Source organism: Cherax quadricarinatus, chromosome 54, assembly GCF_038502225.1.
Source record: "Cherax quadricarinatus isolate ZL_2023a chromosome 54, ASM3850222v1, whole genome shotgun sequence".
NCBI classification, from domain to species: Eukaryota; Metazoa; Arthropoda; class Malacostraca; order Decapoda; family Parastacidae; genus Cherax; species Cherax quadricarinatus.
In genome coordinates this window covers 5362719-5380388 of record NC_091345.1, presented here as the reverse complement: position 1 = coordinate 5380388, position 17670 = coordinate 5362719, and the positions used below count along the sequence as shown (strand labels likewise).

Here is a 17670-nt window from a genome sequence, read left to right as displayed (position 1 = left end):
ATCCCAAGAAGTTGCAGTGTCTGACAGGATTGTAGATCTTAATACTTGGGAATTCTCCACTTGCCTAACCCTTGGGCATGACCTACTTCCACAATGGACAAATGTGACACCACCTACGACTGCTGCCCCTCACCTGTCTACGGTTTATAAGCTCCTTCTCCGCTCATATGCCGTATTCTATTCAAGATTGATGGACTGACCACATCGACTCAAGGCTGAGGGACTGATTACCTCATTCTCCTCCTGTTCTTCAAGTTTCTCCTTTGTATGGACTGATGAAGCCACTGTGTGGCGAAACGTTTCCTCAGTAAAAATACCCAAGAGTTGCACATGTCTAATTCAATAACAAGAAGTTGAAGAGGAAGTGGCCCTTAAGTTCCCCAGCAACAAGAAGAGTGTTGTTGCAACAGTGATGCTTCTTGCTGATATTACCATCACCTGTCACGTAGAAAATTCATTGTCACGAAGAAAAGCTAAGTAGCGATAGTAATGAACACCAGAGACGAAGAGACTCGGTTGAGGAGGAGGAAGAAGCAACCTGAGGAAGAGGTGGCCACGGAGTTGTTACCTCCTCACCATGAAGGTAAGTTAAGATTTTGTTTGGATTTTTAACCCCGGAGGGTTAGCCACCCAGGATAAACCAAGAAAGGTAGTGCATCATCGAGGGACTGTCTGTCTTATTAACACTGGAGTCCTCAATCTTTTCCCCCCAGGATGCGACCCACACCAGTCGACCAACATCCAGGTACCTACTTGCTTGCTAGGTGAATGGGACAACTGGTATAAGGAAACAATGTTTCCACCCTTGCCAGGGATCAAACAGTGGATAGTGTGTGTGAAGCAAAAGCATTGCCTACCAGGCTATGGGCCACCATAAGTTAAATTCATGTGCTCTTCTTATAAGTAATAAGATACCTAGCTATCCAGTAAATTCGATTGCATCATTTGTCATGTGCAACACAGTAAACCTCAACATAATCATTGTATCCCATCCACACGATTAATTTTTGAATTTAGACAATTATTATTATATGGTAAAATTTTAAGATTTTTAACCCACTGGATTAGCCACCCAGGATATCAGGGACTGTTGGTCTTATTTATGTTGGGGTCCTTTAATCTTGTCCCCGAGGGTGTGTTCTTACCCACAACTGTCGACTAACCCTCAGGTACTTACTGTTAGGTGAACAGGACTACGATTAATGCTGGGGAGTGATCCCTGATCTCTCAGTATGTGTGAGAAGGATAATATCAACCAAGCCATAAGCCCCAAACTACAGGAGTCATACAGCACTGAGAAATGCAAATTTTGGTATTGTCAGCAAAGGTGGACGTGGTGCTGTGGGTTACATCTCTGTCTTTGTCAGATATGAATATGTTTACCTGGAGTTTACCTGCAGCTCGGTCTGAGACCAGGCCTCGTGGTGGATCAGGGTCTGATGCATGTACAGTGGGCCCCCGGTTTACGATCAGCTCCCAATGCGTCCAATTATGTAAGTGTATTTATGTAAGTGCGTTTGTATGTGTATGTTTGGGGGTCTGAAATGGACTAATCTAATTCACAATATTCCTTATGGGAACAAATTCGGTCAGTACTGGCACCTGAACATACTTCTGGAATGAAATAATATCGTAAACCGGGGGTCCACTGTACTAATACTTTAAACTGATTCAGTGATCTTAAGTTAAATGGGATTTCTTAAGTAGTTTGAAACTAGCTCTATGATTTCAGGCTATGGAAAGATTATAGATGGTGAAGAAACAGAAAGTAGTTGGTTTTGTTTGGTATAGCATAATGTTGATGTAGTTAAGTTTGGGAGATAATGTGATCTTTAATTATTGCTCTAAATTGATTGCCAATGAGTGATCAGTTTTTCACTAACTTTAACACACCATAAAATTGTAAGTTTTATCGGATTACCCTCATTTTAGTTTAATTTAATTCAAAAATATACACTCTTGTTCTATAAAAAAAATATACACATGTATATTTTTTTAAATTTTCCCATACACACAAATTTTTGTTTTGGAGTAACACACACATTTTGCAACTTTTGTCTGGCTAGAATTTTTGTTGGTTTTAACCAACATTCACCTTATGGGGTTCATTTTATTGGACTTTTACTGTATTTGATACTAACAGAACATTATAAAATATATTGGTTATTGTGTATAATGTATATAATATTACTTATAATGATACACAATATTGGAATATAACTGTTTAATGATATAATACAACTTTTCTGTGGAAATTCAGCATTTAGTGGAAGACATTAAGTTACTGTAAGATTTAATATGAAAAGAAAACTTAACTGAAGGGGAAATAAAAAGCATATACGTATTGAGGTACAGTAATGTGATGTTAGGATTCATTAAGAATGTTATCATTTTATATAATTCTGGTAAGCTATTCCACTATATTGTTCCTTTTATTTGGATTGAAAAGTAAAAACTAATGCTAGCAGTATAACGTGATATTATAATCCCCAGTGTTACTAAATATTGAGCTTACAAAATATTAAAGGTTTCTCTTTAAATGCATTAGTCCTTTTAAGCTTGATTCAGGTTTGGCAACCCTGAGGTTGCCATTTGAACTAGTTCAAATCTGAGAGTTTTGTGAAATCAAACAGTGTCATGGATGTATGTCAGGTGGTGACGATATGGCTCACAATAGAGAAGACCTGGGTAAATCCAAGAGACTTAAGTTTATGGCTGCTAGAAAATTATAAAGATCTTATGTAATGTGGAAGATGGGATTCAGTTTTGTTATTCATTGTTTGTTCTGTTCAACAATTTATTTTGGCTTCATTAGTCCCATTTCATTTAACATGGAATGAATTAAATACTTGGCTAGAAAATGTACAGTATACAGTCTCTGCCAAAAAAAAAAAAAAAAAAAAAAATTTAGTGTGATGAAAAAAAGGAAAGTTTGTTGCCATTCGTGTATCAAGCAGAAAACATTAAACATGAAATGAAAGCAAAAGGTCACATGACCATATATTGATGTTTTGTATTTTCTAAGTTCCCTAATAAAGATTCTCAGACTCTTTATGTATTTTATCCATTTCAAACCTTGTGAAGACTAGGTGAGTTAGCTAAACTCTAGGTTTTTTATTAGTATAGTTAAAAGTAAATCACGGACATATTGTGATCTATTCAAATTTTACTTATTAACTTATTATTTTTATCAGTCACAAATAAACCAGTGTTCTTTTTAAAGGAGCAATCCAGGACAGTGGGAGTGAAAAACCAACCACAGTGGATGAAGTGGATCTGCTGCCCCATACGTACTGGCTCACTCGAATTGTCTACTTGCGCTTCATTGCATTTATATATTGTAAGTAATGCACTGCAGGGTTGGTGAGGTATGCATGTTTTAAAGTTAAACAAACAGGTCATGGGCCTTATTATAAGTAAGGCACCACAGCGTTTGTGAAGTATGTACATGTATGTTCTAAAGTTAAACAAACAGGTCATGAGTACCATGCAGAAGTTGATATGTCATGCTATTTTGGTACCTCAGTCTTCTCCCCACATGTAAACTTGGGTTGCTGCTAATGATTATTCCCTAAAGCCTCTTTACAAATAGATAACGTTCCCTCCCACTTTATATCTGTACAGTGTTTTCTTTCTCTCCCTTCCTCCTCATCTCATGCAACCCAGTGTTGGATCATAATTGAAATTTTAAATGCTGAAGATGGTACACGAGGAGCTTAGTTCAACTCCTGTAGCAGCAAGTACAGACTTTTATCAAACAGAATTTGTACACATAATTTGGCTAGATGTTGGATAAAGAAATGTATGGTCTTATGTTTAAAAGCCTTGAGATATAAATTTAGATTTTGTGTAACAGTTTAGTAGGACTACCTTCTGTAAGTTATAAGGTAGCAGTTTTAAATACAGTTGACTTGAAGATAAGTAAGACATTTGCAACAGTTAGGTATCTTTATTCAAAAATGTTTTTTCCTACACAGCAGGCCTCATCAGTTGAATGTAGTTCAAGAATATGAAGTTGATCTCAAATTACTACTACAAAATTGATGGACTGATCACCCCATCTTTACCTCACCACTGCTTCTGCTATCTCCATATTTGCCACCTCTGTATTTGACTGATGAAGCCTAAGCCTAATGTGTAGGTGAAATGTTTAAGAATAAAGATACCTTACTTGTCTACATGTGTTTTATCTTATCAACATTGTAAACTTTTATTACTTTTATAAAAATGATCACTAGATGATTATGCTTATTACATAGTATTATTTATAATTATTACGTCAAGTTCAGATGGTTTTTGACAATAATTTTGAAGTTATTGGAAGAAAGTTTTGTTTTCTTACTCTTGTAGGTTATTCAAAAAATTTTGGTCGTTTGATTTGCATGGAGTATTTACTCAGGTTGAGTTGCATACATGGAATATCCAAGAGGTATTGTATTTATTTTGAGTGTTATGTAAAAAAAAAAATTCCTTGCAGCCCTCCAGGAACTGTTTGTATTTGTATTCAGTGTTCTCTGTATGTGTAATTTACACAGTAGTATGTGTAGATAATTTGTATGTTAAGTAGGCTCAGATCTTTGAATAGTTGGCAGGAGGCCATATTTTACTAAAGTTTTAAAGGATTTGCTTACTTAGTACATTCTGTATTTTCTCCATTTTTTTTAGATCAGTGTTCATGTCCTGATTTTGCTCAATTCTTTCAGTTGTTGCTTTCTTAGTTGCTTACCATCAGAACAAGCAGCTTATTGGAGACAATGGCCTGTTACCTCTTAAGCTACATATGCAACATCTTGCTAAAACGTAAGTACAGTTAATAGATTAGTTTCTAATAAACTTTTAATTGTTAGCAATAATTCTCTAAATGCATGTTTTCTATTGAGTATGCACTGCCACAGAATGTCTGAATTTAAACCATAATTGTTTTGTAAAGTAGAAGGACACAAGTGCAACTAATGTGGCATTTTATTGTGGCAATGTTTCGCTCTCCAGGAGCTTTGTCAAGCCGTTACAAACAATACATGGACACAGAGGGTATATATAGGCTTAGAGTGAGGTGCAATGCTAGTGGTAATAGTAGTAGTAGTGATATAAGTTTGTAGTAGTAGCAGTGATACAGTATGGTAAAACAATTAACTTGCACATGAGTAAAAGGATATAAAATCTATTATTGGGTAACATAAAAATAATTTATTTTTTTATTATCACACCGGCCGATTCCCACCAAGGCAGGGTGGCCCGAAAAAGAAAAACTTTCACCATCATTCACTCCATCACTGTCTTGCCAGAAGGGTGCTTTACACTACAGTTTTTAAACTGCAACATTAACACCCCTCCTTCAGAGTGCAGGCACTGTACTTCCCATCTCCAGGACTCAAGTCCGGCCTGCCGGTTTCCCTGAATCCCTTCATAAATGTTACTTTGCTCACACTCCAACAGCACGTCAAGTATTAAAAACCATTTGTCTCCATTCACTCCTATCAAACACGCTCACGCATGCCTGCTGGAAGTCCAAGCCCCTCGCACACAAAACCTCCTTTACCCCCTCCCTCCAACCCTTCCTAGGCCGACCCCTACCCCGCCTTCCTTCCACTACAGACTGATACACTCTTGAAGTCATTCTGTTTCGCTCCATTCTCTCTACATGTCCGAACCACCTCAACAACCCTTCCTCAGCCCTCTGGACAACAGTTTTGGTAATCCCGCACCTCCTCCTAACTTCCAAACTACGAATTCTCTGCATTATATTCACACCACACATTGCCCTCAGACATGACATCTCCACTGCCTCCAGCCTTCTCCTCGCTGCAACATTCATCACCCACGCTTCACACCCATATAAGAGCGTTGGTAAAACTATACTCTCATACATTCCCCTCTTTGCCTCCAAGGACAAAGTTCTTTGTCTCCACAGACTCCTAAGTGCACCACTCACTCTTTTTCCCTCATCAATTCTATGATTCACCTCATCTTTCATAGACCCATCCGCTGACACGTCCACTCCCAAATATCTGAATACGTTCACCTCCTCCATACTCTCTCCCTCCAATCTGATATTCAATCTTTCATCACCTAATCTTTTTGTTATCCTCATAACCTTACTCTTTCCTGTATTCACCTTCAATTTTCTTCTTTTGCACACCCTACCAAATTCATCCACCAATCTCTGCAACTTCTCTTCAGAATCTCCCAAGAGCACAGTGTCATCAGCAAAGAGCAGCTGTGACAACTCCCACTTTGTGTGTGATTCTTTATCTTTTAACTCCACGCCTCTTGCCAAGACCCTCGCATTTACTTCTCTTACAACCCCATCTATAAATATATTAAACAACCACGGTGACATCACACATCCTTGTCTAAGGCCTACTTTTACTGGGAAAAAATTTCCCTCTTTCCTACATACTCTAACTTGAGCCTCACTATCCTCGTAAAAACTCTTCACTGCTTTCAGTAACCTACCTCCTACACCATACACTTGCAACATCTGCCACATTGCCCCCCTATCCACCCTGTCATACGCCTTTTCCAAATCCATAAATGCCACAAAGACCTCTTTAGCCTTATCTAAATACTGTTCACTTATATGTTTCACTGTAAACACCTGGTCCACACACCCCCTACCTTTCCTAAAGCCTCCTTGTTCATCTGCTATCCTATTCTCCGTCTTACTCTTAATTCTTTCAATTATAACTCTACCATACACTTTACCAGGTACACTCAACAGACTTATCCCCCTATAATTTTTGCACTCTCTTTTATCCCCTTTGCCTTTATACAAAGGAACTATGCATGCTCTCTGCCAATCCCTAGGTACCTTACCCTCTTCCATACATTTATTAAATAATTGCACCAACCACTCCAAAACTACATCCCCACCTGCTTTTAACATTTCTATCTTTATCCCATCAATCCCGGCTGCCTTACCCCCTTTCATTTTACCTACTGCCTCACGAACTTCCCCCACACTCACAACTGGCTCTTCCTCACTCCTACAAGATGTTATTCCTCCTTGCCCTATACACGAAATCACAGCTTCCCTATCTTCATCAACATTTAACAATTCCTCAAAATATTCCTTCCATCTTCCCAATACCTCTAACTCTCCATTTAATAACTCTCCTCTCCTATTTTTAACAGACAAATCCATTTGTTCTCTAGGCTTTCTTAACTTGTTAATCTCACTCCAAAACTTTTTCTTATTTTCAACAAAATTTGTTGATAACATCTCACCCACTCTCTCATTTGCTCTCTTTTTACATTGCTTCACCACTCTCTTAACTTCTCTCTTTTTCTCCATATACTCTTCCCTCCTTGCATCACTTCTACTTTGTAAAAATTTCTCATATGCTAACTTTTTCTCCCTTACTACTCTCTTTACATCATCATTCCACCAATCGCTCCTCTTCCCTCCTGCACCCACTTTCCTGTAACCACAAACTTCTGCTGAACACTCTAACACTACATTTTTAAACCTACCCCATACCTCTTCGACCCCATTGCCTATGCTCTCATTAGCCCATCTATCCTCCAATAGCTGTTTATATCTTACCCTAACTGCCTCCTCTTTTAGTTTATAAACCTTTACCTCTCTCTTCCCTGATGCTTCTATTCTCCTTGTATCCCATCTACCTTTTACTCTCAGTGTAGCTACAACTAGAAAGTGATCTGATATATCTGTGGCCCCTCTATAAACATGTACATCCTGAAGTCTACTCAACAGTCTTTTATCTACCAATACATAATCCAACAAACTACTGTCATTTCGCCCTACATCATATCGTGTATACTTATTTATCCTCTTTTTCTTAAAATATGTATTACCTATAACTAAACCCCTTTCTATACAAAGTTCAATCAAAGGGCTCCCATTATCATTTACACCTGGCACCCCAAACTTACCTACCACACCCTCTCTAAAAGTTTCTCCTACTTTAGCATTCAAGTCCCCTACCACAATTACTCTCTCACTTGGTTCAAAGGCTCCTATACATTCACTTAACATCTCCCAAAATCTCTCTCTCTCCTCTGCATTCCTCTCTTCTCCAGGTGCATACACGCTTATTATGACCCACTTCTCGCATCCAACCTTTACTTTAATCCACATAATTCTTGAATTTACACATTCATATTCTCTTTTCTCCTTCCATAACTGATCATTTAACATTACTGCTACCCCTTCCTTTGCTCTAACTCTCTCAGATACTCCAGATTTAATCCCATTTATTTCCCCCCACTGAAACTCTCCTACCCCCTTCAGCTTTGTTTCGCTTAGGGCCAGGACATCCAACTTCTTTTCATTCATAACATCAGCAATCATCTGTTTCTTGTCATCCGCACTACATCCACGCACATTTAAGCAACCCAGTTTTATAAAGTTTTTCTTCTTCTCTTTTTTTAGTAATTGTATACAGGAGAAGGGGTTACTAGCCCATTGCTCCCGGCATTTTAGTCGCCTCATACGACACGCATGGCTTACGGAGGAAAGATTCTTTTCCACTTCCCCATGGACAATAGAAGAAATAAAAAAGAACAAGAGCTATTTAGAAAAAGGAGAAAAACCTAGATGTATGTATATATATATATGCATGTGCGTGTCTATGAAGTGTGACCAAAGTGTAAGTAGGAGTAGCAAGATATCCCTGTTATCTTAGCGTGTTTATGAGACAGAAAAAGAAACCAGCAATCCTACCATCATGCAAAACAGTTACAGGTTTTTGTTTCACAGTCATCTGGCAGGACGGTAGTACTTCCCTGGGTGGTTGCTGTCTACCAACCTACTACCTATAAAAATAATAGGTTAGACAAATATTTCTGTAGGAGGTTGAATTAGAGAAGGCCTGTTTCGGTGTTCATCCTCTGTAATGTGTTTGTGTAGCATTAGCACGAGAGACTATGTGATGGCAGGGTTTACTGTTTTCAGGAGGACTCGTGCTAAGACTTCAGAGATGGTGAAGCTGCCTTTGTTTTGTGTAATTGTATTAGAAACAGCGATTAGTGATGATTCAAGGCACTTGCGTCTGCAGAAATTAGTTCCTTTGATCACTAATTGGGCGTCCTTGAATTTCATGAGGTGATTGGTGGAATTTCGGTGTTGTACGCAGGCGTTGTTCAAGTTATCGTTCCTACATGCATAAATGTGTTCATTGAGGCGGGTGTCGAGGTTTCTTGCTGTTTCACCTACATAAATCTTGTTGTAGCCTCCACAGGGTATAGTGTAAACCCCTCTGTTGACTGGTTCATGGTGCCTGGATTTTGTCCTGGTTAGATCCTTTATTGAAGTGCTGGAAGCGATGACTACTCTAGTGTTAGCTTGTGAAAGTAGAATCGTTCAATGCAACCTGGCTGTTAGGAAGAATTATAACTTTGTTAGGAGTGGTGTTGATGCATGGAGAATTAATGATCTGAAGAGCTCCTTTCTTGCAATCTTTGATGAAAAAGGAAGGAAAATGTAAATCAGTGAAGGTTTGGTGAATGTATGTTACATTCCTCGTCAAGAAACTCAGGACTACAAATTCAGCACGCTCTAAGGAAAAATCTGATGATGATGCCTCTTTTGGTCTTAGTGTCTTGACTGGAATAGAAGTGTGTGAGATCATTTTTATTTGTAGGTTTCTGGTAAACTTGAAATCTTGGGTTGTTATCTACTTTGTGAATAAGAACGCCTAGAAAAGGTAACTTGTCATTAGACTCTTCTTCTAGGGTAAACTGGATTGCCGGTTCAACTGCATTGAGCCTTGCCTGAAGATTCTGTACATCAAAATGTTTGGGAGTTATTACAAGGACATCGTCCACGTAACGTAACCAAGTGATGCTTGAGGGGATGATGTTGAAGTGTTCAGCCTCTAGGTGTTCCAAGTAAAAGTTGGCTAAGGTGGCACTGATTGGGGACCCCATAAAATGTCACATTAGTCGCACTTGTGTCATTTTACTTTACATTTTGTCGGTAATTCTACCAACATATATACATAATCGTTTTATTATTATTACCTTGATCTGGATCTTTTGATGCTTTGAGGAAAAATATTCTAGGATTTTGTTTTGGATCACCATATATTGACAGTAGTTTCTGTGCCTTTTGCATTCTGTTTTTTACTAGGTATATTCTACACTTTATCGATATTTCTCACTCCAGTAAGTTACGGTAGCATGCAGATGAAGACCTGCCCATGAAGTATTTTTCTTTTACATATTATTCTTGTACACATTAGGTTGTAGGCTGGTAGACAGCAACCACCCAGGGAGGTACTGCCATCCTGTCAAGTGAGTGTGAATGGAAACCTGTAATTGTTTTATATGATGGCAGGATTGCTGGTGTCTGTTTTCTGTCTCATAAGCATGTGGGATACCAGATTTATCTTGGTACTTCTACTTACACTTGGGTCACACTATATATACATGTACACATATCCCTCTGGGTTTTTCTTCTATTTTCTTAATAGTTTGTTTTCCTCTTTATGTTCTCTGATCTCCATGGGGAAGTGGAACAGAATTCTTCCTCCGTAAGCCATGTGTGTCATAAGAGGCGACTAAAATGCTGGGAGCAAGGGGCCAGTAATTGCTTGTCCTGAAAAAAATACTAAATTTAAATAGAAAAACTTTGGTTTTTCTTTTTAGGTAACCCTGCCTTGGTGGGATATGGTCAGTTAAAAAAAAAAATTGTACCTGTGCAACACTAGTATTATGTGGAGTAGATAGCTGGTTTTTGTACACTATTAGTAATAATCTGTAATTGTAACGAATGTAACAAGATGGATCAGGATGGATATGGGTAGTGTTGAGAAGCCATTATATGAGTAAAATTTCCAATCTCCCTCCTGTTCATATTATAAAAATTCTATTATATTCCTATTTTTCCCACTCTAATTTCAATGTTGCTATTATTTAAAGGTAATCTTTTGCTTGACACCTTGTACAGGGTGTTGATGTGAATAATCCTTTTTTGCAGTGATGTGTTTTATAATTATTCTGTATAATAATGATAATCATTATTTTCTTACTGATATATTACAATAAACTTGCTGGCAGACCAAATGTATTTAAAGATAGACTAAATATCTATATATTCCTTTACCTAGCTGCTACGTTCTTTCTTTCAACAAACCGGCCGTATCCCAAAATGAAAAACGAAAGTTTCTCTTTTTAAATTTAGTAATTTATACAGGAGAAGGGGTTACTAGCCCCTTGCTCCTGGTATTTTAGTCACCTCTTACAACACGCATGGCATACGGAGGAAGAATTCTGCTCACTTCCCCATGGAGATAAGAGGAAATAAACAAGAACAAGAACTAGTAAGAAAATAGAAGAAAACCCAGAGGGGTGTGTATATATATATGCTTGTACATGTATGTGTTGTGACCTAAGTGTACGTAGAAGTAGCAAAACGTACCTGAAATCTTGCATGCTAATGAGACAGAGAAAAGACATCAGCAATCTTACCATCATGCAAAACAAGTACAGGCTTCCGTTTTGCAGTCACTTGGCAGGATGGTTGTACCTCCTTGGGCGGTTGCTGTCTACCAGCCTACTTACCTAGGATCTGGATACTTACTATATATATTTGTATCCTTAGGTTACCAATTCCTTTCCAAACTCAAAATTGTATTCCAGATATATTACTGTTTTTTTCAGAGTGGGCAATGACTGGTGGAAGAGAATCCAAGCTGCCCCAACACTGCTTTGGTTAGCTCAGCCATGGGATGAGGTAATCAACAGGTCATACAAGATTTGTAGCTTTTAAGCCACTTAAATTTTGCTTAGCAAATTTCTCTGTCCTTGAATATATGAGCTTTCAAACTTTTATGAACCACTTATTTATCATGTTGCACCTACTGTATATTATGGTGTTGCATCTCTATTATGGTATTGCATCTATATTAGACAGAGTATGGAGGAGGTGAATGTGTTCAGATATTTGGGAGTGGACGTGTCAGCAGATGGGTCTATGAAGGGTGAGGTGAATCATAAAATTGACGAGGGGAAAAAGGCGAGTGGTGCACTGAGGAGTCTGTGGAGACAAAGAACTTTATCCATGAAAGCAAAGAGGGTAATGTATGAGAGTATAGTTATACCAATGCTCTTATATGGGTGTGAGGCATGGGTGGTGAATGTTGTAGCAAGGAGAAGGCTGGAGGCAGTGAAGATGTCATGTCTGAGGGCAATGAGTGGTGTGAATGTAATGCAGAGAATCCATAGTTTGGAGATTAGGAGGAGGTGTGGGATTACCAAAACTATTATCCAGAGGACTGAGGAGGGGTTATTGAGATGGTTCGAACATGTAGAGAGGATGGAACGAAATAGAATGACTTCGAGAGTATACAAATCTGTAGTGGAGGGAAGGTGGGGTAGGGGTTTACCTAGGAAACGTTGGAGGGAGGGGGTAAAGGAGGTTTTGTGTTTGAGGGTCTTGGACTTCCAGAAAGCATGTGTGAGCATGTTAAACAGGAGCAAATGGAGACATATGATTTTTAGGACTTGATGTGCTGTTGGAGTGTAAGCAAGGTAACATATATGAAGGGATTCAGGGAAACCGGCAGGCCAGACTTGAGTCCTGGAGAAGGGAAGTGCAGTGTCTGTGTTCTGAAGGAGGGGGTGTTAATGTTGCAGTTTTATCTCTAGTGTAGGCATGCCTCTGGTAAGACAGTGATGACGTGAATGATGATAAAAGTTTTTCTTTTTCAGGCCATCCTGCCTTGGTGGGAAACAGCCGATGCGTTGAAAAAAAAAGAATCTGTATTGTGGTGTTGCATCTATATCAGTGCACCTATATTATGGTATTGCACCTATATTATGGCACTGCATTTATATTATGGTGTTGTATGTACATTATGGTGTTGCATGTACATTATGGTGGTGTATCTACGTATATTATAGTGTTGCATCTACATTCCCACTCCCGCCAGCATACTCCACCAATTTTCAAAAGTCTGAATCTGCTTACCATTAAGAACATCCATACTTATTCATGTGCCTACTACATTCACAGAACAGTACATACAAATATAAACCCTCCACTCAAACTTCACACCAACCTAAACAGGACACATGACCATAACACAAGACACAGATCTCTTTTTGATATACCTCGTGTCCATATCACACTGTGTAAAAACTCTATGCACGTAAAGGGCCCCAAAATATGGAATTCATTACCAGAAGATATTAAAGTAACCCAGTCTGAAAATAAATTTAAGACTCTTCTCAAAAGCCACTTAATCACCCTAGACTAAATGCTAAATATTCAGTACACACTTTCTCACCTATGTACTCCCACATCATAACTGAAACAATCACTTTGAACCTTTTATCCATTGTTGACAGGAATGTAATTGAATCATTGTTTTCATAAAAAGCATTTTTGAATATAAATATATCTTTGCCTTATACAAATTTTGATTCATTTATAATTAATATTCTACTGTACAGCTATGAAATAATTACTATCCTACTGTACAACTATGATATACTCATTAGTGTTAAGTAGACTGTAAGCCAATAATGTTAAGTTGGCCTATAATGCCTAGGCATAATAGAGGCTCTCTTTGCATTGCAACCCACTATTATAAATACAAAATCTCAATGTACTGTTTGCAAAGACATAAAATAAATAAATAAATTATGGTGTTGCATCTATGAATATTATAGTGTTGCATCTACATTATGGTGTTGTATCTACATTATAGTGTTGCATCTACATTATGGAGTTGCACCTATATTATGGTGTTGCCACAAACACACTGGTACAGTAGTCGTAACCCATGGTCTCACCATCACCCACTGTCACCCCTCCAACAGTATATTTTGTTTATTAGATTCTTAACCCTTTGACTGTTTCGGTTGTATATGTATGTCTTACGAGCCACCGTGTTTGACGTATATATACTCAAAAATTCTAGCGGCTTCAGATCAAGCAGGAGAAAGCTGGTAGGCCCACATGTGAGAGAATGGGTCTGTGTGGTCAGTGTGCACCATATAAAAAAATCCTGCAGCACGCAGTGCATAATGAGAAAAGAAACTTTTTACAATCTTTTTACAGTACTTTTTACAATCCAAAAAGGAACAACCAATCTTATTCAACTAAAAATATGTTGGTTCTCCCTTACCATGAAAACTTGGTTGATAAATTAGATACATGTGCAGCTCTTGGGTATCTTTACTGAGGAAATGTTTCGCCACACAGTGGCTTCATCAGTCCATACATAGGAGAAACTTGAAGAACAGGAGGAGAATGAGGTAATCAGTCCCTCAACCATGAGTCGATGTGGTCAGTCCATCAATCTTGAATAGAAGATTGATGGACTGACCACATCGACCACATCAATCTTCAATAGAAGATTGATGGACTGACCACATCGACTCAAGGTTAAGGGACTGATTACCTCATTCTCCTCCTGTTCTTCAAGTTTCTCCTATGTATGGACTGATGAAGCCACTGTGTGGTGAAACTTTTCGTCAATAAAGATGCCCAAGAGTTGCACATATGTCTTAATTTATCAATATGTCGGTTCTCTGAACCATTCATCTGCAAAACTTGGTTGATATGCCTTCTCTTCTTAAGACTTTTAATATCAAAGTTGTATTTAAAAATCTTGATACAGTAAAAAAACTTTTGATAAAGAATTCCCCCCAAAATGCTGACGGATGTGTCTATAAGATTCCTTGTAAAATTTGCAATAAAGTTTATTACGGCCAAACTGGTAAGTCTTGAACTAAGATTAAAACAACATAAATATAGCATTAGAACTGGACAAGATTCCATTGCTCTATTTATTCATGTGAGAGATTTTAACCATCCAATTGATTTTCAAAAAGTTGAGAAAGTTGTATCAAGCAAGTCCATGGTTGACAGAAATATAATTAAAATGCATTTTTGACATTAATATGAATATTTCCTTTGGTTTATGTAAATTAGATCCATTTATAATTAATAGAATTTGGAAAGAATTTAATAATACATTGGACAAAGGGGGTAAGGCAGCCGGGATTGATGGGATAAAGATAGAAATGTTAAAAGCAGGTGGGGATATAGTTTTGGAGTGGTTGGTGCAATTATTTAATAAATGTATGGAAGAGGGTAAGGTACCTAGGGATTGGCAGAGAGCATGCATAGTTCCTTTGTATAAAGGCAAAGGGGATAAAAGAGAGTGCAAAAATTATAGGGGGATAAGTCTGTTGAGTGTACCTGGTAAAGTGTATGGTAGAGTTATAATTGAAAGAATTAAGAGTAAGACGGAGAATAGGATAGCAGATGAACAAGGAGGCTTTAGGAAAGGTAGGGGGTGTGTGGACCAGGTGTTTACAGTGAAACATATAAGTGAACAGTATTTAGATAAGGCTAAAGAGGTCTTTGTGGCATTTATGGATTTGGAAAAGGCGTATGACAGGGTGGATAGGGGGGCAATGTGGCAGATGTTGCAAGTGTATGGTGTAGGAGGTAGGTTACTGAAAGCAGTGAAGAGTTTTTACGAGGATAGTGAGGCTCAAGTTAGAGTATGTAGAAAAGAGGGAAATTTTTTCCCAGTAAAAGTAGGCCTTAGACAAGGATGTGTGATGTCACCGTGGTTGTTTAATATATTTATAGATGGGGTTGTAAGAGAAGTAAATGCGAGGGTCTTGGCAAGAGGTGTGGAGTTAAAAGATAAAGAATCACACACAGGGTGGGAGTTGTCACAGCTGCTCTTTGCTGATGACACTGTGCTCTTGGGAGATTCTGAAGAGAAGCTGCAGAGATTGGTGGATGAATTTGGTAGGGTGTGCAAAAGAAGAAAATTAAAGGTGAATACAGGAAAGAGTAAGGTTATGAGGATAACAAAAAGATTAGGTGATGAAAGATTGAATATCAGATTGGAGGGAGAGAGTATGGAGGAGGTGAACGTATTCAGATATTTGGGAGTGGACGTGTCAGCGGATGGGTCTATGAAAGATGAGGTGAATCATAGAATTGATGAGGGAAAAAGAGTGAGTGGTGCACTTAGGAGTCTGTGGAGACAGAGAACTTTGTCCTTGGAGGCAAAGAGGGGAATGTATGAGAGTATAGTTTTACCAACGCTCTTATATGGGTGTGAAGCATGGGTGATGAATGTTGCAGCGAGGAGAAGGCTGGAGGCAGTGGAGATGTCATGTCTGAGGGCAATGTGTGGTGTGAATATAATGCAGAGAATTCGTAGTTTGGAAGTTAGGAGGAGGTGCGGGATTACCAAAACTGTTGTCCAGAGGGCTGAGGAAGGGTTGTTGAGGTGGTTCGGACATGTAGAGAGAATGGAGCGAAACAGAATAACTTCAAGAGTGTATCAGTCTGTAGTGGAAGGAAGGCGGGGTAAGGGTCGGCCTAGGAAGGGTTGGAGGGAGGGGGTAAAGGAGGTTTTGTGTGCGAGGGGCTTGGACTTCCAGCAGGCATGCGTGAGCGTGTTTGATAGGAGTGAATGGAGACAAATGGTTTTTAATACTTGACGTGCTGTTGGAGTGTGAGCAAAGTAACATTTATGAAGGGATTCAGGGAAACCGGCAGGCCGGACTTGAGTCCTGGAGATGGGAAGTACAGTGCCTGCACTCTGAAGGAGGGGTGTTAATGTTGCAGTTTAAAAACTGTAGTGTAAAGCACCCTTCTGGCAAGACAGTGATGGAGTGAATGATGGTGAAAGTTTTTCTTTTTCGGGCCACCCTGCCTTGGTGGGAATCGGCCAGTGTGATAATAAAAAAAAAATTGGATAAATATAAATATTATTTTTATTTTTTTTATTATCACACTGGCCGATTCCCACCAAGGCAGGGTGGCCCGAAAAAGAAAAACTTTCACCATCATTCACTCCATCACTGTCTTGCCAGAAGGGTGCTTTACACTACAGTTTTTAAACTGCAACATTAACACCCCTCCTTCAGAGTGCAGGCACTGTACTTCCCATCTCCAGGACTCAAGTCCGGCCTGCCGGTTTCCCTGAATCCCTTCATAAATGTTACTTTGCTCACACTCCAACAGCACGTCAAGTATTAAAAACCATTTGTCTCCATTCACTCCTATCAAACACGCTCACGCATGCCTGCTGGAAGTCCAAGCCCCTCGCACACAAAACCTCCTTTACCCCCTCCCTCCAACCCTTCCTAGGCCGACCCTTACCCCGCCTTCCTTCCACTACAGACTGATACACTCTTGAAGTTATTCTGTTTCGCTCCATTCTCTCTACATGTCCGAACCACCTCAACAACCCTTCCTCAGCCCTCTGGACAACAGTTTTGGTAATCCCGCACCTCCTCCTAACTTCCAAACTACGAATTCTCTGCATTATATTCACACCACACATTGCCCTCAGACATGACATCTCCACTGCCTCCAGCCTTCTCCTCGCTGCAACATTCATCACCCATGCTTCACACCCATATAAGAGCGTTGGTAAAACTATACTCTCATACATTCCCCTCTTTGCCTCCAAGGACAAAGTTCTCTGTCTCCACAGACTCCTAAGTGCACCACTCACTCTTTTTCCCTCATCAATTCTATGATTCACCTCATCTTTCATAGACCCATCCGCTGACACGTCCACTTCCAAATATCTGAATACCTTCACCTCCTCCATACTCTCTCCCTCCAATCTGATATTCAATCTTTTGGGTAGAATAGTTTGTTTGTGGGTTGCGTGAAGGACCTGTCTAGTTGGGCCAGCGGGCCTGCTGCAGTGTTCT

At 39.0% G+C, this 17670-nt stretch overlaps 1 protein-coding gene across 2 annotated transcripts in view; it reads left to right on the top strand.

Annotated features, from left to right (window-relative positions):
- The first annotated feature begins 319 nt into the window (after window positions 1-319).
- LOC128699134 (lipase maturation factor 1) overlaps window positions 320-17670 on the top strand; it is a 52260-nt gene continuing 34909 nt past the window's right edge. The window contains exons 1-4 of one of the 2 annotated variants that reach the window (XM_053791675.2): window positions 320-583; window positions 3224-3340; window positions 4704-4800; window positions 11626-11698. In XM_053791675.2, the coding sequence (XP_053647650.2) occupies window positions 490-583; window positions 3224-3340; window positions 4704-4800; window positions 11626-11698 (381 nt within the window). In that variant the 5' untranslated portion in view covers window positions 320-489. The remainder of the gene's footprint in view (window positions 584-3223; window positions 3341-4703; window positions 4801-11625; window positions 11699-17670) is intronic. The other variant, XM_053791674.2, reaches the window with a different exon arrangement.